Source organism: Amblyomma mixtum, chromosome 9, assembly GCF_055824585.1.
Source record: "Amblyomma mixtum isolate Tamu chromosome 9, ASM5582458v1, whole genome shotgun sequence".
Taxonomy (NCBI): domain Eukaryota; kingdom Metazoa; phylum Arthropoda; class Arachnida; order Ixodida; family Ixodidae; genus Amblyomma; species Amblyomma mixtum.
Window position 1 is genome coordinate 26880932 of NC_143020.1, and position 21990 is coordinate 26902921.

At 47.2% G+C, this 21990-nt stretch overlaps 1 protein-coding gene across 1 annotated transcript in view; it reads right to left on the reverse strand.

Moving 5' to 3' along the window:
* The window catches only part of LOC149328572 (venom metalloproteinase Antarease-like), a 61113-nt gene extending 39479 nt beyond the window's left edge, over positions 1-21634 (reverse strand). The window contains exons 1-4 of the mRNA XM_089560842.1: positions 21395-21634; positions 17675-17847; positions 13250-13339; positions 135-258 (exon numbers count right to left, since the gene is read on the reverse strand). Of these exons, the coding sequence (XP_089416968.1) occupies positions 135-258; positions 13250-13339; positions 17675-17847; positions 21395-21578 (571 nt within the window). The 5' untranslated portion in view covers positions 21579-21634. The remainder of the gene's footprint in view (positions 1-134; positions 259-13249; positions 13340-17674; positions 17848-21394) is intronic.
* Between the last annotated feature and the right edge of the window lie 356 nt (positions 21635-21990).

Consider the following 21990-nt stretch of genomic DNA (forward strand, 5'->3'; position numbering starts at 1 on the left):
CTGCCCATTTCTGAACGCTTCTGCAATTCTTTAGCACCCCATTGCTTAGGCTAGCTGTAGCTGAGTTCCGTGACCTATGCAGCGCACCGTAAGCTTAATAAATTGGTTTTTCTTATCCTTCAATTCATACCTACCTTTTCCTTGAAGTGGAGATTTGTCGTCCTTGTACTCATAGAGAACGTGCGGAACATCCCCTTCCATTGTCCTTTCCTGTCCACTCATTGGCTTTATTCTAAGCTCTGGTCCCAACACACCTTCCTAATAATTAAAAACAATGATCATATTAGCGCATAAGTATTTGAACGTTCCATATCATAGTTTATAATATTTCGTTCTGAGTTCATTTAACATTTTTCGTCTGCCATTGACTTCAACTCTGGGTCACGTAGGTTGTGAGTGATGACGTCGCAACTGTCGTGAAAGAACACATTCGCACAGGAAAGACGCTAGGTTTCAATTAATGTTTATTGGAGAATAGCATGCAATGTAACTTTTCCCAAAGTGCTGAAAATCACAGACTTGATGCGATGCTTAAGGTACAATAAAGGTGGCACCGTTATTTCCCTTGTATGATTTTCAGCACTTTGAGAAGAGCTTTATGCCATGTTTTTTTTTTTCCCAATAAAGGGCAGTTGAATACTAGTCTCTGTCCAGTACTTATGCGTTATTTTGTCCCTTGTGGCCTAATAAGCGCTATCAAATATGGTTTCGAGTCCATTTCAACCAGCCCAAGTTTCCGCCTTGAAAAACCGTGAGAGAAACTCGCCAATGATGCAATTTACTTGCGCCAGTTACACACTGGCGCACCGATGCTGAAAGCACGAATCACAGCGGCGCGTCTGATGCGCCTGACTGGCTTTCTCGGCACTATATCTGTGTATTGAAGATATGCGCTGTATTATCGACTAGCTGAGAAACCATGCTCTCTTTGAAAAGGTCGGACCGATATCACAGCAGGAGGGTAGCTCGCATCGCCGTTGCACTAGTGGCTGTGCCTATGATTGTTCCTTTCCTCTCCCACCTCCTGTTTGTAACTACGAATGACGTCACAATAAAAAATAATGTCAAAATGTTGCGTAAAAGATACAGCCTAGTTTTTTAGTTGAATAACACCATCTGTCGGGCTAGTTGGTTGCGATCCATATGTATCAGCAGCGCGAACACCACACAGGAAGAAGAAGGAGAAGAAGGTAAAGAGCCCTGAACTTCCAACTTTTATTTGAGCAAAAATTGAACCCGCACTTTTATACACATACCAGGTAAAATCCCACCAGGGCGGTAATCAAGGCGTGCTATCGAATTAGGACCAACACGATGTCCAGGGCATCAAAATGATAACTACTATCACACTATACAAAGACTTCCATGAAAAGCACGAATGACATGCGGAAAAAACCAGACAATGTAAAAACAGGGCTGAGTGTGCGCAAATGGAAAAATGGAAAAAACAGGGTTCAGGGCGCGAATTTTGCTAAAACCATGAGAAGGCAAGAACACGGTAAAAGGGTAAAAACAGGGTTGAGTGTGCGAAAATGGAAAAAATAAAAAAACAGGGTTGAGGGCGCGAATTTTGCTAAAAGAAAAAAACGTGAGAAGGCGAGACACGGTAACAACGTAAGCGATGCGAAGGGATGAGCGCCAACAATTAACACGGCTAGAACTAAAATGCAGTGTGCCCCTAAAAACCAGGTAAAATCAGGTAAAACCAGAGAGAAAGGTGATTTCTTTTTCAGATAATGAGATGGAAGGGGTGCTTACGCAACCTTCTTTGAGCCCTGAGAAGTAGGTAGCTTCAATGATTTCGCGTGTTAATTGGTTTTTATGTTTCTTTAAGACGGTTGCTTTCTTAAAATGAGGAATGCACTTCTTTTGGCTGTCACATACGCTGCAATGGGCGGGCAGGTTCCTCAAAGGCGCCCCAGTTAGATCGTTCCTATGTTCCATTAACCTTTCGTTTAAGCATCTTTCTGTTTGGCCTATGTACTCCTTACCGCAAGCTAAAGGTATAGAGTATACAACACCCTCGGCACAAGGCACAAAAGGATCTCGGTGCCTGGTTGTACAGCCACTATTCTTTTTCTTTTTATTAACTTTGTTGCACAGGCTTGACAGGCGCAGAGGGGCTGAAAAGACTACGTCTACGCCTGCTTTTCTGCCAATTTTCTTCAGATTATGCGAGATTTTGTGCAGGTATGGCAGAACTGCGACCCTTTTGTTCCGCTGTCGCGTATCATCCGGGGGTTCACATTCATGCTTCATACTTATCAGGACTTTTTTTGCAACAGACGAAAGGAGAGATTGCGGGTATCCTGATTGCTTCAGCCTCAGCACTTGGCTCGAAAAACTGTCCTGCAACCTGTGGTGACACGATTTTGTGAGTGCGTTCTTAAAAGTTGACTTCACTATGTTGCTTTTTACAAGTTTTGAATGGGCTGAATCGTAGGGTAGGATGGGCTTATTGGCTCTTGGTTCAAATAACCAGCACACATGGTTCTCTCCGAAAAACAACTTTAACTCTAGAAACCGCATCGCGTTTTGTTCTGGGAATTCATGAGTAACTTCAAGAGGTGATATAGTATTAGAAAAAAAAATGTGGAGGACTTGAGTTGCTTCTGTTTTAAAGGCTTCAGTGTCGCAATCTAAGAGGACCAGGAAGTCATCGACGTACCGGAAAAGTTTTAGAACGCTTGAAGACTCAAGCTTGTTTTTCAAGGATCTGTCATGCATAGCGAGGAAAAGGTCGCTCAAAATGGGGGCGATGCATGACCCTATACATATGCCTTGCTTTTGTATGAATCTCGAACCGTTCCACTCTGCCACTGTTGATTTTAGGTAAGCGCATAGCAATTCAATGAAGCCATCCGCAGAAACGCCACACTCATTTTGGAAGGCCACCACACCGTGTCTATCGATGGCGTCACGAACACATTGTATGAGGGCATCCTGAGGAATGGAATAAAACAGGTCCTTTATGTCAATGGAGAAGCCATTGAACAACTTTGTTCTGTTTTCGTGCAAGAATCTGACGACTTCTTCGGTGTTTTTTGCAAGAAAGGGGTCATTGACTGGAAGTCGCTTGAGGTTGCTTTGGAGAAACTTGGCGACTTCTTTTTGCCAGGTTAACTTCTCCGACACAATCACACGCAAAGGGCATCCAGTCTTATGCGTCTTCGCAGTAAAAAACATTTCCAGACAGCCAGTCTTTTTCCTTTGTATTGTGCGTGAAAGGTTCTCTAAATTCAGTTGCTGGCACAGCTTCTTCGCATTACTCCCTAGTTTTGATTCGGATGTTGTGCATTTTACAAAATTTGCTTGAACTGCTTCCGCGGCCTTTGACATGAACACGCGTTTCGGAAGGACGGCAAAACCTCCCTCCTTGTCGGCGGTTAACAAGGACAAATTTTCCTTCATTAAAAATGAGACAGTCTTCTCGATTGGGGACCTGTGCCTTTCGGCGCTACAACGCGTGACCAGGTCCACTCCGTCCGCGGTACATCGATCCCACAAGGGATCGGTAATTAGTACATAGGCCAAACAGGAAGATGCTTAAACGAAAGGTTAATGGAACATAGGAACGATCTAACTGGGGCGCCTTTGAGGAACCTGCCCGCCCATTGCAGCGTATGTGACAGCCAAAAGAAGTGCATTCCTCATTTTAAGAAAGCAACCGTCTTAAAGAAACATAAAAACCAATTAACACGCGAAATCATTGAAGCTACCTACATCTCAGGGCTCAAAGAAGGTTGCGTAAGCACCCCTTCCATCTCATTATCTGAAAAAGAAATCACCTTTCTCTCTGGTTTTACCTGATTTTACCTGGTTTTTAGGGGTACACTGCATTTTAGTTCTAGCCGTGTTAATTGTTGGCGCTCATCCCTTCGCATCGCTTACGTTGTTACCGTGTCTCGCCTTCTCACGTTTTTTTCTTTTAGCAAAATTCGCGCCCTCAACCCTGTTTTTCCATTTTTTATATTTTCGCACACTCAACCCTGTTTTTACCTTTTTACCGTGTTCTTGCCTTCTCATGGTTTTAGCAAAATTTGCGCCCTCAACCCTGTTTTTTCCATTTTTCCATTTGCGCACACTCAGCCCTGTTTTTACATTGTCTTGTTTTTTCCGCATGTCATTCGTGCTTTTCATGGAAGTCTTTGTATAGTGTGATAGTAGTTATCATTTTGATGCCCTGTACATCGTGTTGGTCCCAATTCGATAGCACGCCTTGATTACCCCCCTGGTGGGATTTTACCTGGTATGTGTATAAAAGTGCGGGTTCAATTTTTGCTCAAATAAAAGTTGGAAGTTCAGCGCTCTTTACCTTCTTCTCCTTCTTCTTCCTGTGTGGTGTTCGCGTTGCTGATACATATGGATCGCAACCAACTAGCCCGACAGATGGTGTTATTCAAGTACATTTCTTGTTCTACGGGCCCTTTCCTTTCTTCAGAAACTGATCCCGGCTACGTAGTATACCTCACCGCGGCATCCTCCTGCCAGGGAAGAATTCTCGGCTTCTGCATTCGACGTAAGGTGCTCCCACCTGAACTTCTGAAGCTGTTCGGCGGCATCCAGCCCACTGTCGGCCATGCCACCCGCCTGTGCAAAATCTTGCGTTCGGAATGGCAGCACCAGGCGAGCCTCCACAGAGAAAACCTGCGGTTAATGGTGTTCACATCGACGCCAATGCCAGCAGCATCAAGGCAATGGCGTGAAGTTGCGACACAAGTCAGCCGAACGACAGAGTGCCTCTGGCAGCAGGCACTTCCGTGCTTGCGTGCTCTCGTGCCTCCAAAGCAGAAAAAGACTGAAAACCCCGTCCACCTCGTGGGAGGTGTCAGGAGCATCCCAGAGGAAGTCCAGCGTTTCCTTGGTCACGGACCCAAGTTCGCGGTGGAACCGAGGAGGACAGCGCCGGAAATGTTGACCATGGTCAGGCAAGTTTCTAGCCTCGCCCCAGCGGCGGAGGCGGATCGATGTACCGCGGACGGAGTGGACCTGGTCCGGCGTTGTAGCGCCGAAAGGCACAGGTTCCCAATCAAGAAGACTGTCTCATTTTTAATGAAGGAAAATGTGTCCTTGTTAACCGCCGACAAGGAAGGAGGTTTTGCCGTCCTTCCGAAACGCGTGTTCATGTCAAAGGCCGCGGAAGCAGTTCAAGCAAATTTTGTAAAATGCACAACATCCGAATCAAAACTAGGGAGTAATGCGAAGAAGCTGTGCCAGCAACTGAATTTAGAGAACCTTTCACGCACAATACAAAGGAAAAAGACTGGCTGTCTGGAAATGTTTTTTACTGTGAAGACGCATAAGACTGGATGCCCTTTGCGTGTGATTGTGTCGGAGAAGTTAACCTGGCAAAAAGAAGTCGCCAAGTTTCTCCAAAGCAACCTCAAGCGACTTCCAGTCAATGACCCCTTTCTTGCAAAAAACACCGAAGAAGTCGTCAGATTCTTGCACGAAAACAGAACAAAGTTGTTCAATAGCTTCTCCATTGACATAAAGAACCTGTTTTATTCCATTCCTCACGATGCCCTCATACAATGTGTTCGTGACGCCATCGATAGACACGGTGTGGTGGCCTTCCAAAATGAGTGTGGCGTTTCTGCGGATGGCTTCATTGAATTGCTATGCGCTTACCTAAAATCAACAGTGGCAGAGTGGAACGGTTCGAGATTCATACAAAAGCAAGGCATATGTATAGGGTCATGCATCGCCCCCATTTTGAGCGACCTTTTCCTCGCTATGCATGACAGATCCTTGAAGGACAAGCTTGAGTCTTCAAGCGTTCTAAAAATTTTCCGGTACGTCGATGACTTCCTGGTCCTCTTAGATTGCGACACTGAAGCCTTTAAAACAGAAGCAACTCAAGTCCTCCACATTTTTTCTAATACTATATTGTCACGACCAGAGGAGCCATGAAGGTAGACGTCAGAAAGAACCCAAGACCGGGAGCCTTCTTTTTAATTATCGAGCCAGCTTCCACGACACAGAACAGAACAGCGCGCCACGAGAGCCCACCGCCGCTTCGTCGTCGTTTTCGACTCAGCGCGGAGGCCGCGCGGCGCGTTAGGCGCGTGGCATTATTCCCCCCCGCGAAAGCAAACATCGTCTCGATGTGGAATGGGGTATGTACAGTGAGGGGAAGAGGAACAAAGAAAAGACTGGGGGTAAGGTGAACTATACAGTGCGCGCTAGATGACATGCAGGGAGAGTCAAGTACACACGTGGGGTAAGGGGAAAAGGTACGAAACAGCGTAAACACAGCGCTCAGTCACGCGAAAAGTACGGCTTTAAGCGCACTACATGCACGATTTCAGGCCGTTGACGCTGAGGGCCGGAGACCACAGTTCCATGGGGGACAACTTCGTAGTTGACGCTGTTCAGGCAGCGCAGGACTCTGTACGGGCCAAAATACCTATTTAAAAGCTTTTCGCACAATCCCTTGCGGCACACTGGTGTCCACACCCACACGTGGTCGCCCGGCTCGTAGTGCACGTCCCTGTGCCGAAGGTTATAGTATCGGGCATCGGCGGATTGCTGGTCCTTGATGTGCAAGCGGGCCAGCTGACGGGCCTGCTCTGCTTGCTCCACGAAGTGGCCAGCTTCAGGGGGAAGCTCTGCGTCGCCGTACGGCAGCATGGCGTCTAGCATCATGCGGACCTCTCTGCCATACACGAGACGGAACGGGGTGAACTGGGTGGTTTCCTGCGTCGCGGTATTATATGCGAAGGTGACGTACGGCAAGACCTCATCCCAGGTTTTGTGTTCAACGTCGACGTACATCGAGATCATGTCCGCCAATGTTTTGTTGAGCCGTTCCGTTAGACCATTGGTTTGGGGATGATACGCTGTTGTTGGTCGATGAGCAGTATGGCTAAGCGCTAAGATGTCACGTAGGAGTCGGGCTGTAAACGCCTTGCCGCGGTCAGTAATGATGGCCGATGGGGCGCCGTGTCTAAGCACGATGTCGTGCATAAAGAAGTGGGAAACTTCAGCGGCAGTACCTCGCGCAAGGGCCTTCGTTTCAGCGTAGCGGGTCAAGTAGTCTGTGGCGACTACGATCCCCTTGTGGCCGGAAGACGAGAGAGGAAATGGCCCCAGGAGGTCCATGCCGACTTTGTCGAATGGTATTTGTGGCGGCTCGATGCACTGAAGCAGTCCAGGAGGCTTGAGCGCGGGTTTTTTTCGCCGCTGGCATTGCCGGCATGTCCGGACATAATGCTTGACACTTGAAGTTAGGTTGGGCCAGTAATAGTTCTGCCGGATTCGGGATAAGGTGCGGGTAACTCCAAGGTGGCCGGAAGTCGGTTCATCATGGCAGGCAAAGAGGACTTCATCCCGCAGATCAGACGGTATGACGAGCAGGTAAGTTGTCGGACTTGAAGTAGAGTTCTTTTTATAAAGCACCCCTCTCCGCAGGCAGAACGACGATAGTCCACGAGCTAGGTTTCGTGGTATTTCAGGGCACCCACCTTCGATATGTTCGATGAGCAGACGGAGCTCGGCGTCGGCACGCTGTCTGGAAACGAGCTCAGATGTGCTGACCGCTCCAAGGAAGCTATCATCGTCGGTGGTGTCTTGCGGAGGAGGTTCGACGGGAGCGCGTGACAAGGTATCAGCGTCGGTGTGTTTCCGGCCTGACTTGTAGGTGACGGTGAAGTCGAATTCCTGCAGGCGTAATGCCCAACGTGCTAAGCGGCCGCAAGGGTCCTTTAAATTTTTCAGCCAGCACAGCGAGTGGTGGTCGGTGACGATACGAAACGGTCTGCCATAGAGGTATGGGCGGAACTTGGCGGCGGCCCAGACTACCGCTAAACATTCTTTTTCCGTGGTAGAGTAGTTCAACTCAGCACGCGACAGTGCGCGGCTGGCGTAGGCAATTACTTTGTCAACACCGTTTTGCCGCTGAACTAGAACGGCGCCAAGACCGACGTTGCTCGTATCCGTGTGCACCTCCGTATCGGCATCTTCTTCGAAATGTGCCAGGATGGGCGGTGATTGGAGTAGGCGTCGTAACTCGTCGAAGGCAGTCTGTTGTTCGTTGCCCCAGGAAAATGATGTGTCATCACGGGTTAGGAGCGTCAGAGGGCTGGCGAGCTGGGCGAAGTTTCTAATGAAGCGGCGATAATAGGAGCACAGGCCCAGAAAACGACGGACTGCTTTTTTGTGGGAGGGGACCGGAAAGGCAGCAACGGCAGCAAGCTTCTCTGGGTCAGCGCGGATTCCGTCAGCACTAATGACGTGCCCGAGGAACTTCAATTCGGTGAACCCAAAATGGCATTTTTCTGGTTTGAGGGAGAGGTTGGCGGATCGAACGGCTTTGAGGACAGTCCTGAGGCGGTGCAGATGTTCCGTAAACGTTGCGGAAAAAATGATGACATCGTCAAGATAAACAAGACAGGTCTGCCACTTCAAACCGGTGAGAACGGTGTCCATCATTCTTTGGAACGTGGCAGGAGCACAGCAGAGCCCGAATGGGAGGACGCGAAATTCGTACAGCCCGTCCGGTGTAATGAAGGCGGTTTTCTCACGGTCCCTCTCATCAACTTCTATCTGCCAATAACCACTTCTGAGGTCGACCGAAGAGAAGTACTTGGCTTGACGAAGTCGGTCGAGGGAGTCGTCGATACGCGGGAGCGGGTACACGTCTTTCTTGGTCACACTGTTCAGCTTCCTGTAGTCGACGCAGAACCGTAGTGTCCCGTCTTTCTTTTTCACGAGGACGACAGGAGACGACCACGGACTGCTTGACGGTCGGATGACGCCGTCTGTGAGCATCTCTTCGACCTGTGTTTGAATAGCATCTCGCTCACGAGGGGACACACGATAGGGCTGCTGATGGATGGGTCGGGCTCCTTCATGCGTGATAATGCGGTGTTTAACTATCGACGTTTGGCGCACTTTGGACGACGACGTGAAACACGCACCAAACTCCCGCAAGAGGTCCTGGAGTTGCCTCTTTTCAGTGGGTGGAAGGCCAGGATTTATGTCTACGCTGGTGACCGCTTCGGCGTCAGCTCCAGGTGTGTCCTCCGCACAAGCAAAGCATTCGGCCACTTCCTGAACATGGTCAACGTAAGCGATGAATGTGCCACGGAACAGATGTCGATGTTCATTGCAGAAGTTGGTGACAAGGACCTCTGTACAACCGTCATGAAAGGATCCAAGGCCCCGTGCCACCGCAACCCCCTTAGTGAGTACGAGGGAGACATTAGGCTCGATAACCCGGAGTCCCCTATGTGGCTCGTCGCAGGTAACTCTCGTGAGAATGCTGGCACGTGGTGGCACCGTAACGTTATCGTCGGCGACTCGCAGGGCGGACCGAGAACCCTGGTGCGCAGGTTCTTCTGTGGCCATTGCGGTAGAAAACGTCACCAAGCGGTTCGGGAGGTCTATGATCGCACCGTGCTCGCGAAGAAAGTCGATGCCAAGGATGACATCGCGAGAACATTCGCGGAGAACGAGAAAAGTGGCAACGAATGTGCAGCCTCGAACCGTAACCCGGGCCGCACACATGCCGAGTGGTGCGACAAGATGTCCGCCTGCCGTGCGTATGTCGGGACCGTCCCAGGGTGTCGTCACTTTTTTCAGGGCCGTCGCAAGCCGTCCGCTAAGAATAGAGTAATCAGCGCCCGTATCAACCAACGCGCTGACCTCCTTTGTGTCGACGAGAACAGGGATATCCAAGGAGACCCTGCCTTCAGCACGGCCCGTCGATGGCTGTTGTGGAGGATTCAGTCGGTGCGGCGGCGGAACCTGGTCGGCGACTGGGGTTGCGCTGTCGGAGCGATTCAAGCGGCGCGTTGGGGGAAACTCTTCGGCGATGCGGCGTTCGGCGTCGGGGCGATTGGGTCGGTGCGGCGGCGGAAGCGGGTCGGCGATCGTGGTTGCGGCATCGCGGTGATACGAAAGGCGCGTCGGGGAAAACTGTGCAGCGATGCGGCGTGCGACGTCGGGGCGATTCAGTTGCTGCGGCGGTGGAAGCTTTGCGTCGGAACGGCGTTCGGCGGCCTCGCCTCCAAAGGCCGCCGGAGCTAGTTTTCCCGACGAGGGCTCGAGGAACCACGTTGTCCTGAGGCGAAACGGGACCCAGAGAGCGAAGACCGGCGTGGAGAGGGCGATCGCGACTCGCGGCGCGGAGGAGATGGTGAACTACGCTGGCGGGTGACATACTCGGCGATGTCTTGAGGGCGCTCTCCAGGGCGTGGACGGGGGCTGTCGACAGAAAAACCGCGTAGTCCCATTTCGCGATAGGGGCACCGCCGGTAGAGATGGCCGGCCTCACCACAGTGGTAGCAGAGCGGGCGTTGATCCGGAGTGCGCCAGAGGTCAGTCTTCCGCGGTGCCTGGCGCCGATCCGCCCAGTAAGGAGTCGGCTGGGCAGAGTGCACCGCGACCAATGGTGCGGTGTAAGGCGAAGGCCCAGGAGATGGGGCCGCGCGGCGCACGACGTCCGCGTACGTGACTGGCTGGACAGGAGTCGGGTACGGCGCGGGATCGTATGGGGTCGGTTGCGGCGCCGGCACAGCTGCAGCGTCTTGTGCCCTGAGTGCCTGTCGGACTTCCTCGCGGATGACACTGGTGACGGAATCGACGCGAGGGGCAAATGTGGCTTGAAGGTGCGGCAGCTCCTCGCGGACCACGGAACGGATGAGTTGGCGAAGGGAGTCCGGATTCGTCCTGGGATCATGGTCGAACCGGTCCAACGTTGATAGAGTCGACGTTTGGCGCAGTTGCCGGTCGTACTGATGGGATCTTTGCTGCAGCAATTTCTCCATATGCACGGCGTCGGCCAGGAACTCCGCGACGGTGTTGGGCGGGTTCCGCACGAGGCCGGAAAAGAGCTGGTCTTTTACGCCGCGCATCAGGTGCCGCAGCTTTTTTTCTTCAGGCATGGCCGGATCAGCGCGATGGCAAAGACGCTTCACATCCTCGACGTACATGGCAACACCCTCATTGGGAAGCTGAATTCGAGAGGACAGTGCACGCTCTGCGCTCTCCCGGCGGTCGCTGTTAGCGTACGTACTCAGGAGCTGACGTCGAAAGTCCGGCCACGTAGAGAAAGTATTCTCATGGTTTTCGAACCACGTTCGTGCAGAGTCTTCAAGGCTGAAGTAAACGTTACGCAGCTTTGTAGCGTCGTCCCAGCAGTTAAAGGTCGCGACCCGTTCGTAGTGAGTCAACCAGTCTTCGGCATCTTCAAACAGGTCGCCGTGAAAGGGCTTAGGCGTGCGTGGAGTCTGAAGGGTGAGATAGGTGGGGCTGGCTGCAGGGACAGTCGTAGGCAGGGCGGGCAGTGGCGTCGCCATGAGTGGAGTGGTAGTTGAAGGCGCGCTGACAATAGGAAGGGCCTCGGGGGACAGGCCGCGGATCCTCCGGCTGGCACGATGGACAGGGGTGGTCACAAGAGGCGGACGCGTCGAGTCGTCCTCAGGAGTAGGGAGCATCGGCCGCACCTCCACCAGTGTCACGACCAGAGGAGCCGTGAAGGTAGACGTCAGAAAGAACCCAAGACCGGGAGCCTTCTTTTTAATTATCGAGCCAGCTTCCACGACACAGAACAGAAAAGCGCGCCACGAGAGCCCACCGCCGCTTCGTCGTCGTCTTCGACTTAGGCGCGTGGCAATATCACCTCTTGAAGTTACTCATGAATTCCCAGAACAAAACGCGATGCGGTTTCTAGAGTTAAAGTTGTTTTTCGGAGAGAACCATGTGTGCTGGTTATTTGAACCAAGAGCCAATAATCCCATCCTACCCTACGATTCAGCCCATTCAAAACTTGTAAAAAGGAATATAGTGAAGTCAACTTTTAAGAACGCACTCACAAAATCGTGTCACCACAGGTTGCAGGACAGTTTTTCGAGCCAAGTGCTGAGGCTGAAGCAATCAGGATACCCGCAATCTCTCCTTTCGTCTGTTGCAAAAAAAGTCCTGATAAGTATGAAGCATGAATGTGAACCCCCGGATGATACGCGGCAGCGGAACAAAAGGGTCGCAGTTCTGCCATACCTGCACCAAATCTCGCATAATCTGAAGAAAATTGGCAGAAAAGCAGGCGTAGACGTAGTCTTTTCAGCCCCTCTGCGCCTGTCAAGCCTGTGCAACAAAGTTAATAAAAAGAAAAAGAATAGTGGCTGTACAACCAGGCACCGAGATCCTTTTGTGTCTTGTGCCGAGGGTGTTGTATACTCTATACCTTTAGCTTGCGGTAAGGAGTACATAGGCCAAACAGGAAGATGCTTAAACGAAAGGTTAATGGAACATAGGAACGATCTAACTGGGGCGCCTTTGAGGAACCTGCCCGCCCATTGCAGCGTATGTGACAGCCAAAAGAAGTGCATTCCTCATTTTAAGAAAGCAACCGTCTTAAAGAAACATAAAAACCAATTAACACGCGAAATCATTGAAGCTACCTACTTCTCAGGGCTCAAAGAAGGTTGCGTAAGCACCCCTTCCATCTCATTATCTGAAAAAGAAATCACCTTTCTCTCTGGTTTTACCTGATTTTACCTGGTTTTTAGGGGCACACTGCATTTTAGTTCTAGCCGTGTTAATTGTTGGCGCTCATCCCTTCGCATCGCTTACGTTGTTACCATGTCTCGCCTTCTCACGTTTTTTTTTCTTTTAGCAAAATTCGCGCCCTCAACCCTGTTTTTCCATTTTTTCCATTTTCGCACACTCAACCCTGTTTTTACCTTTTTACCGTGTTCTGGCCTTCTCATGGTTTTAGCAAAATTCGCGCCCTCAACCCTGTTTTTTCCATTTTTCCATTTGCGCACACTCAGCCCTGTTTTTACATTGTCTTGTTTTTTCCGCATGTCATTCGTGCTTTTCATGGAAGTCTTTGTATAGTGTGATAGTAGTTATCATTTTGATGCCCTGGACATCGTGTTGGTCCCAATTCGATAGCACGCCTTGATTACCCCCCTGGTGGGATTTTACCTGGTATGTGTATAAAAGTGCGGGTTCAATTTTTGCTCAAATAAAAGTTGGAAGTTGAGCGCTCTTTACCTTCTTCTCCTTCTTCTTCCTTTGTGGTGTTCGCGCTGCTGATATATATAGTTTTTTTAGTAATTGTTATGCGGGAAACTTTTTTTCCGGCTACTAAAAAAAGTTAGGAAGTCTTTACTGCACCAACAATTAGATACGTGGAGGCGACTTGGATCAGATTGCAAGACTGTTTAAAGCAACAAAGAGATAAGGAAGAAAACTTCCTGGGCCCCCTACACTAAAATGCTGTATAGCAACATCGTACCACTTGCAGTCCATTTTCTTCAGAGACCATTACAGAAGCAAAGGATCGAGGGTCATGATACAAATCTTCCTCCAGTACTTCACCGTCCATCTGAAAGCAAAGGATTGTGTAAAGTTGTATTTCTTAATAATACGCCATTGTAGTGCATAAAGAATGCTTTGCATCCTACTTGGAAATTAAGAGTTCGGCACGCGAAAATTGATGCTGCTTACTCTTTCGCTTTTAGTAAAGACCTGCAGCGCTGCGTGCAAGGTCGGTGCTCATAAGTGGAAGTATCTCGAAGCAAATGGAAACACCAATACGAAAAGCTTGCAAACACTTTTCTTGGAGAGCAACGTAAGTTGGCACCTTCTGTTGCAATAAATTTTTGGCTCCTAAATCACTCATGGGGGCGACAGTTGTGGGAAAATTCTGCATGCTTTAGGCCTGTGGTTCCTAATCAATGACATAAGCACTCAGTGTGATTTTCGATTTTAAGTATGTTTTCAATTATCACTTAGAAGTGAACAGGGCACAGGGGTTTCAGTTTAACACATCATGAAGACTGGTAGCACCATTTAGAAGAAAGTGTAACTACACATACGTGGCAAAATTGTTAGGCAAAAGTTTTAGCAAACGGTTTTATGCGAAGCATATTACTAGACTTCTCGTGCATTGTTGCGCTTACGAAGGAACTGGGACACAATCAGGGACAACACAGAACAGATGTGCGCAAACTATCAACTGCAAGTTTATTCCTGAGTGCATGTATATATAGGCATTGTCAAGACAAAAACAAAAACAAAAACAAATCCGTGATCACATCGTCATGGCAAGATATCTTTTAACGTCCTGTCCAGCAGTAAAAAACATGCATTATCTTTCTGACTTAGCTGTTTGTTTTTATTTTTCCAAAAATTCTTTTTCCTGATTTGAGAGCTCGATAGAAGGCACGCTTACACATGGCCCTTCTTTTCCTGATTGTATGCAGTATGCTTCCCAAAGTTCCCTGATTAGCTTCTCTCTTGAACCGAGCAGTATTGCTGTCTGCTTAAAGTGAGGTGTGCAATTTTTGCACCTGGCGCAATGCGCTGCCAGATTTCCCGGTGAGTTGACAAGACTGCAGTTGCGCCTATGTTCTCTGAGCCTCTCATTGAGGCACCTACTGGTCTGGCCAACGTACGTTTGCCCGCATGATAGCGGTATCTTATACACAACACCTTCGCGGCATTCCACGAACTTTGTCTCATGTTTGACGCCACATGACACCTCTTTCTCGGCATTGTCTTCGTCGTTTACTTTCGCGCACATTGCTTTCAATTTTTTGGGTGCTGAAAAAACAACTTTTACGTCGTGTCTTTGTGCAACCTTTTTCAGGTTGTGGGAAAGTGCATGGACGTATGGGATAACCACAGGCCTCTTCTTTTCTTTGGCATTGCCTTGGTCCTTTGTTCGGACTGTCCTTCTTAGCACTTTCTCTGCCACGGAAACGAGCAAAGGTGTCGGATAGCCTGCACGAGAATAACAACCACCAACTAGCCCAATTTGAAACTCTCCTCATATTACTAGAGGTACACTACAGCCCTTCGCCGTGGTTATGCGCCGTGCACACCACGTGGTACAGTGACGTCACACCACGTGACATACCACGTGACACATGACGTCACGACAGAGGAAGACGGAGGTACACTACAGCCCTTCGCCGTGGTTATGCGCCGTGCACACCACGTGGTTCAGTGACGTCACACCACGTGACATACCAGGTGACACATGACGTCACGACAGAGGAAGACGGAGGTACACTACAGCCCTTCGCCGTGGTTATGCGCCGTGCACACCACGTGGTACAGTGACGTCACACCACGTAACATACCACGTGACACATGACGTCACGACAGAGGAAGACGGAGGTACACTACAGCCCTTCGCCGTGGCTATGCGCCGTGCACAACACGTGGTACAGTGACCTCACACCACGTGACATACCGCGTGACACATGACGTCACGACAGAGGAAGATGAGGGTTCACCGAGCAGGCGGACGCGGCTTCCGTGGCAATCCAGGCGCCCACCCAACGCGCGTCTCGGACTTCGCATCTGACCAGGGTTAACCAAGTTAAGCCTCAGCCATTTTTTAATAGTTTTCTTATTTTCGAGGGAACGAATTGTATGGAAAGTCGTTACGGTCGATACAATCTAGCATTTTATTCGCTGCGATTTACAGGCCAGCCTTTCTCCTGAATCGTTTCGGCTCATCCATATGCGATGCAACAAAGTGATAGAAAATTGTATACAGAAACTTTTTTTTTTATTTCTTCATACATAGGTTTTTCAACTCTGTGCAAATAAATAAAAAATAAAAAATAAAAAATAAATAAAATTAGCATAACCAATTGACTTCTATGCTAATTTCTTAAACAGCATCTCAAGCTTGCTGCTCTGTAAGGCATAGCAAGTGACAATGAAATTGCTAACTACCCTCGCGCTGCAAAATTTAACAACGTTTGGGTCAATTGTATGCCCTCATTATTTTTGACGGTCCATAATCAGCACTCAAATTTAAAGTATCAGCCAATATTCACGAAGTCTCGGAGAAGAACGAATGATTTCTCGCGTGCGCGACAACTAGCAGACTGGCTATGTGCAACAAACATTGTCATTGTTTTTCCTGCCTGCGGCAAAACATGTGCGAAAACCATGTAGCCTATCAAATAAAGGCCCAATTTTTAAATCCAGCATGAGGGGTGCTTGCTGTCAGCTATTTGAATTCAAAGTGTATTCTTGCTGGAAACTCAGGCGGACTGTGCTGTGAATACTGTGGAAGCATGCACCTACAGGTACGCTAATCCACACTTGTGAATTACAGTCATCAAAAACCGGTTGTTTGTTCAAACTGAAAGGAAATTCAAAGAATTTTCACCCTTCATTGACGATGAGATGAGTGATAACTGTGTCCGCACTGGTCAACTGCTTTAGGAGAATAACCCAGGGTAGATTAGATTTGTAATAAAGGAGCATTTACTCACTGGCACCCGCCCATTTCTTTAATTATGATGTTTCTACGGAAGCTGCATGCCTTCCTTTGTAGTTGTATAGCTGTGATAGGTGGATGCCAATGCCTATTTACTCTGTTATTACCAATGTACTCCGCACTAGTGGATTCTCCTAAAGCATTTGAATAACACCGTTCCAACTTCGAGTTCTTGATCGATTCGCTCTCGCCATATCATATGCTAACCGTCCCTGTTAGCTCAGTTGGTAGAGCGACTGATCCGGTGAGGCGGTAGTCCAGGGTTCGCACCCTTTTTCAAGACAAACTTTGCTTTAACTAGGACATGTCTGTGGGAGCTATATAGCCTTCCCTTGTAACCATATGACTGCGACCGTCCCCGCTCTCTCGTTTTCGGCAGGGCTCACTGTCAGCGCCGAATACGCGAGATGTTTCTCTACTTTTAACTTCACATTTAAATAAGAATACTCCTAGCAGGAGAGGCTACGAAGGCACTTCGGAACTTCGCGAACATTCCTTCTTGAGTTACGGCTGCAAAAAAGAATTAGGTCGCTGTCCTTTTTATGGCTAATGGTTCTCAAGGGGCGTCATCATAAACGCTCAGGGAACATTTGCGCAAATCATAAGTTGTCGGGAGTGGCTTTCAGACCCTACTTCTTGTAGCATGACAGTTTTGAAATTTGCGTCTTGTGTCCCTCCACAGCACCAAATGAATGGAGATGCGTCCACTGATGCCCATTAATTGCTAGAACAGGGCTGGACGTTAACTCTTGAGCATTTTTTTTTGGTTTAGACTTGCAACAAGCGAGCATGACAAAGAGCAAACTTAATATGCTTGCCATAAAAGAATAGAGGCATTAAGAGATATATCCTGCAGCAAGAATAATAGACCAACAAAAATAACCTTTAAAATTACCACTTTGGAAGTTCCAGTCTTCGGATCATTTGCTTTCTCTTTTTTTGTGAGCTTCCGCTATCTTCTATTTTCATTTCATGGCAATAGCAGCAAAAACGAAGATGGCAATTTATTAAATGCACTGTGCTTCAACTGTGGTTTGTAAGACCGCGTAATAGGTCTTTTTGTGCTATCTTCTTTACTGATTCTTAGAACAATTGCTTTTTAGTGCTCTGAGAGCACCTTGGGCCCGTTTGTTCAGTATGTTAACATGAGGTTTCTTATACATACGCTCTATCTTGGGTGACTACAAAAATATGCCTATAAAAATGCATCGTGTGCATAAACGTTTCGTCAACAGATTCAGTAGAACAAAAATAACAACTAAACTCTCCTTGTATTTTTTAAGGTGTGAATAACTATTTCCCGCTGGTAATTCCTCCAAATTGTCGATGAAACCAAATATCATATTTTATAACAACACAACTAAGAAAACGGCATCCTGTTTCTTAAACACAAAAACTAATTCATGTAATACTTACGTAAGTGTGCTGCATTACATGTCCTTGATACGTCCGAAGCAAGAATTCCTTCTCTACAACCGAACTCTTTTCCAAGTTAAGGGTTAGATCATCTGTGATTTTTATCACTTTCGCACCATTTTCACTGCGGCTCTGCAGAAGCTTTGGGAAGACGAGCGTTTCACCATGCGAGACTGGAATAGAAAATGTCATTAGAAGAAGTAAGCATTTCGAAATGAAGAATTATACGCACAGAACAGACAAATTTTTCATTGGTAATCGTCGTGTGTTAATGCCATCCATGCACTCTAAAATAGGATCGCGACTGCTCGAATGTCCTACATATCAGTTGGGAATCTATGTGGCAGTTTGTTATTTCAGAAATGAATTGCTATTTTAAATGAATGTAACAACGGACCATTTTGTACCCTAATGGCTGCACACTTCTCTTTACCATCGCCATTCTTTCAGCGCTTCAATTACGAACTGCTGTCGGTACCGCTTGGTGGCATTGGAACGAAGAGCATATTTTGCTGTTATTCGAAGGCAATTTATCAGTAAGTTTTGTTACAAGTTTGAAATACAAATGCAAACGCCTATTGTCCCTCTTTTAAAGTGCAACAACTTATGTTTAGTTCTTCTCAGACTCTCGGCAATATATTGGTTTCCTTTGCAACATGCGTAATAATTTTGTGATGTCACATTACTGCACTATAGATACATGAGCAAGAATATTTTTATTCCCATTTCATGTTAACATCTTATTCCAACTTTTCCGCTGAAGTCGGTCGCTTTAAGACGACTGAAATCGGTTTCGGTATTACAGCCTCTGAGCTTTGCTGTCTCCTGTCGGCAACAAGACAGATGCAACCAGGAATCCAAGGCTATACCTCTGCAATTTTATATCCTGTTAACAAGGTTGGTGCTTTTTGGACACGACCGCATTCTCTTGAACATCGATAGCACGCTTTAGCATTCCAGAAATGCCGACCAGATGACGGAGCAGAATAAAGTCATTATGTGTTTTATTACGAAGTGCTACTGAGCTAAGGACGCCCTAATTCTTTGCTTACCGCAGTAAAAGTGAAAACTTCAGAGTTGTATGTTAAAATATACCACAAAGCGTGTCCCAACGGACAAGCTTCGTTGCAAGAAGTCTCAACAACCCCAGCTAAGATGTTAAGTACAGCAACATTTTCCGTCACTACTTGCGCTGTAAAACAGGTGCCCCATGAGCTGAACAGACAAATGAGCGTGTTTGCTGGTCGGCAAGGCTTAAATGTATGCAGGAACTACACACATAGGCAGTAAAGGAAGCACGACTGCGCTGAATGAGCACCAAAATTGCTCTTTGCAGTAGATTGCCCCGCCAGTTTTGATAGCCTAGCAAAAAAGGTTGCCAGGGTTGTGATAAAACAGATTATAAATTCACTATGCTGCTTGAAATAAAAGCCAAGCTGTAATAGTTTCATCATGTGCTTGGAGTACAACTACACAAAACGAGAATTCTATCACGCTTAATAAAACAGAAATGATTTGCTCAGAAACAAGTTAACATAGCTGAGCTGCAAGGAGACGCTTTCTACAAAAAACAGCTAAAAAAAAACGACGGACGTGGAAATAAAGGACACCATACGGCTGACTCACAATTCAGTTTTTATTCCAAAAACGCACATTATTTTCTATGTCAATGTTTCAGCTATATGTTCTAAAGTATAAACGAGATCAAATACCCGTGTTAATCAAAATTCTACGCTTATTTGTCCCCTTCAGTATACAGTGGTGCTTCACAAGAAAAGAGCAGCTGAAGTCTGTCTCCTCACAAACTTTTAGATGACTTGTTAGCAAGGGTTTTCCTGGAGAATAATGAAGAATACCAAAACTAGCCCACCTTTTCCATTTGTTCTCACGTGGATGCAAGATATCAGTCTCTGGGTACCGAAGTTGCATACGTTCCACTACGCCTCCACTGTCGCTAAACACTCCGGGCACAGCCATTCAAACCAAGATCTCAGCGCACAACTATCGACAAATAGCGCGACTCGTTGGGAAACCCAGGAATAATCAAATTTAAGCGAAAGGCGCTAATTACAGGTTCGCGAAATAAAATGATGATGATAATAAAAAAAGTATTTTCAGCCTGGAGCACATTGTTGAAGGGCGAAAATCCAGCGCATCTTTCCTTATACTTCGAAAAATTCAAATTCTTCAAAGCAATACAAAATTGGTACTGCGTATAAAGCTTACCAAATAGGACAGTAAAATACAGGGTCGCAAGTATTTATGCGAAAGAGTAGTAAAAATTTGCGTAGTCTGAACTACTTCCCCATTTATTTCAAGGCAACTACTTAATATTTGGGAATTTTATTTCACGCCCCCTTTTTTTAACAGGCGTTTGCTGTAGTGCACTGCACAAACCGGCACAGGGTACATTCCTTAAGGAGCTTCCGTGGCGCAAACTCGCTTTCAAATAACTAATAATCATAGATAAGAAAATACAAACCCATGAAGTAACCTCTGATCTGGTAATGGGCACATAGGTACAATTCTTATCGAAATAATATTTCTTGGCACCTTGCAGTTCTTCCTAAGCACCCATTATTTACGGGGAAAATACCGCACTTTGCTAGAGGAAACGTATCTGCTTCATAAGTATTTCCTTTAGCAAAAGGAAGTCACGAATACCAGCCTGGACGTTGCCAAAGTGTGTCTCTTTTTGTTTTATAGAAATTGTTGCTCATGACGTGAAGAGCAACTGTGTCACATTCCAAAAGGTAGATGAGCCAGACGCACGTATTTCGGCGCCGGACACCAGTATTCATTCTTTCTGTAGGTTTAGGAGTTAAAGTTAAGCTTTATGTCCACAAAATTTTGACTTAGAAATTTTGTTTTAATAGAACATTATTATAGGTTTCTTAAGCCCCTACCGTAGGTTCAGGAAAATGTGGGCTTTAATTCATTTCAATGCCGTTCTAAACATTTAGTTCATGAAAGTATGTCCCATAACAGGCGTTCATAATTAACAATACCAGACTGTGGTAACATTTGAAGTTTTAACCTCGCAGGCTTCCTGAAAACCCATGACATCTTTCTTTCTCCTTCCAGTGCCAGCCTATTTTGTTTGCCTTGTTCTCATTTCCCTGTACCACGCTGACTAATCCTCTTATCTGAGTTTTTCAGGTCCATCCAGCGCCAACCCCCCGTCGCAGCCCCTTCAAAGCCTTTGTTCATTACACACCCTCGGGATATAAGTTTTTCCACTATAACGAATCAAGATTCACCTCCCTCCCCTTCCTGACACGCATCCCCTCCCACACCACTTTCCTTTCCCCACCCGGGGCCTTCCTCCTCGGAGCGAAGGCCCTATTTAATCCCTGCCGATGATGAACGCTTTGCCCAGACGAAGACAAGTCCCCTTGTCGAAACGTTGGCTCAAGCAACCTGAGGTTTTCCCCTCCCTTGTTCATTTTGTGATCACATGACATCTTATTGTGATTCATGAATGCACTTTGTAGCAGCCATTTTTTGCAAGTAGCAATTTTTCTGGTCACAAATCATCAAGGGCAAAATTTTAAGCGCCTGTGACAAGCTGTTTCTGTTCATGTTAAACAATCAAGTCGTTCCCAAAATCTCCGAGCTCGTCATGCTCACAGCGCTTTAAAACAAGAAAGTGTTTAGAAATTGGGCAATTTCTTGGAGTTCTTTTTGCCGAGCATTTTCATAGTACAAAAATGAACTTACGTTCAGTTCCCTCGGTCAAGCAGAATAGAAACGGAAAGGCAATCACTAAAATGCACCGACGCGGAATGAAGGGCTTTAAAGATTTAACTAGCATGCTTGGCCGACGTGATGGTTGGTAAGTGAACCGTGAGGTGGGAGGAAGCATTAGGCCGCACGTAGTCGTTGTCGTCGACAGGGGCACCATCCGCTCCAAGCAGGGAATTTAATGTAGTCTTCTTTCTATTTTTATACTATATCTGCTTTCCGATTCGCAGACCTGCGACAAGCACAACATTTAAGCTCGCGTTCTAAAATGATATATGGATTTCAGAACCGCACGATGCACGCATTTCTTAGCTGTCTTGAACGTAAAGGTAGCCCTCAGCTGGCTGAGACGAGGAGGTCGGGGTGGTATGACATATTCCGTAGAAATGAAATGACACTACGCAGCAACATAAGCAATAAATGAAGGTCGTCAAGTTGCAGATTGTACGTTTGCGTCAGGAATAAAAAAATATGATTACATTTGCGACTGGCATTCCCCACTTGAAAAGACAATACCACAAAATGTTAAACTGCTGCCTTAGATGCCGAAACCTCAGGAACCGAAAAAGCAA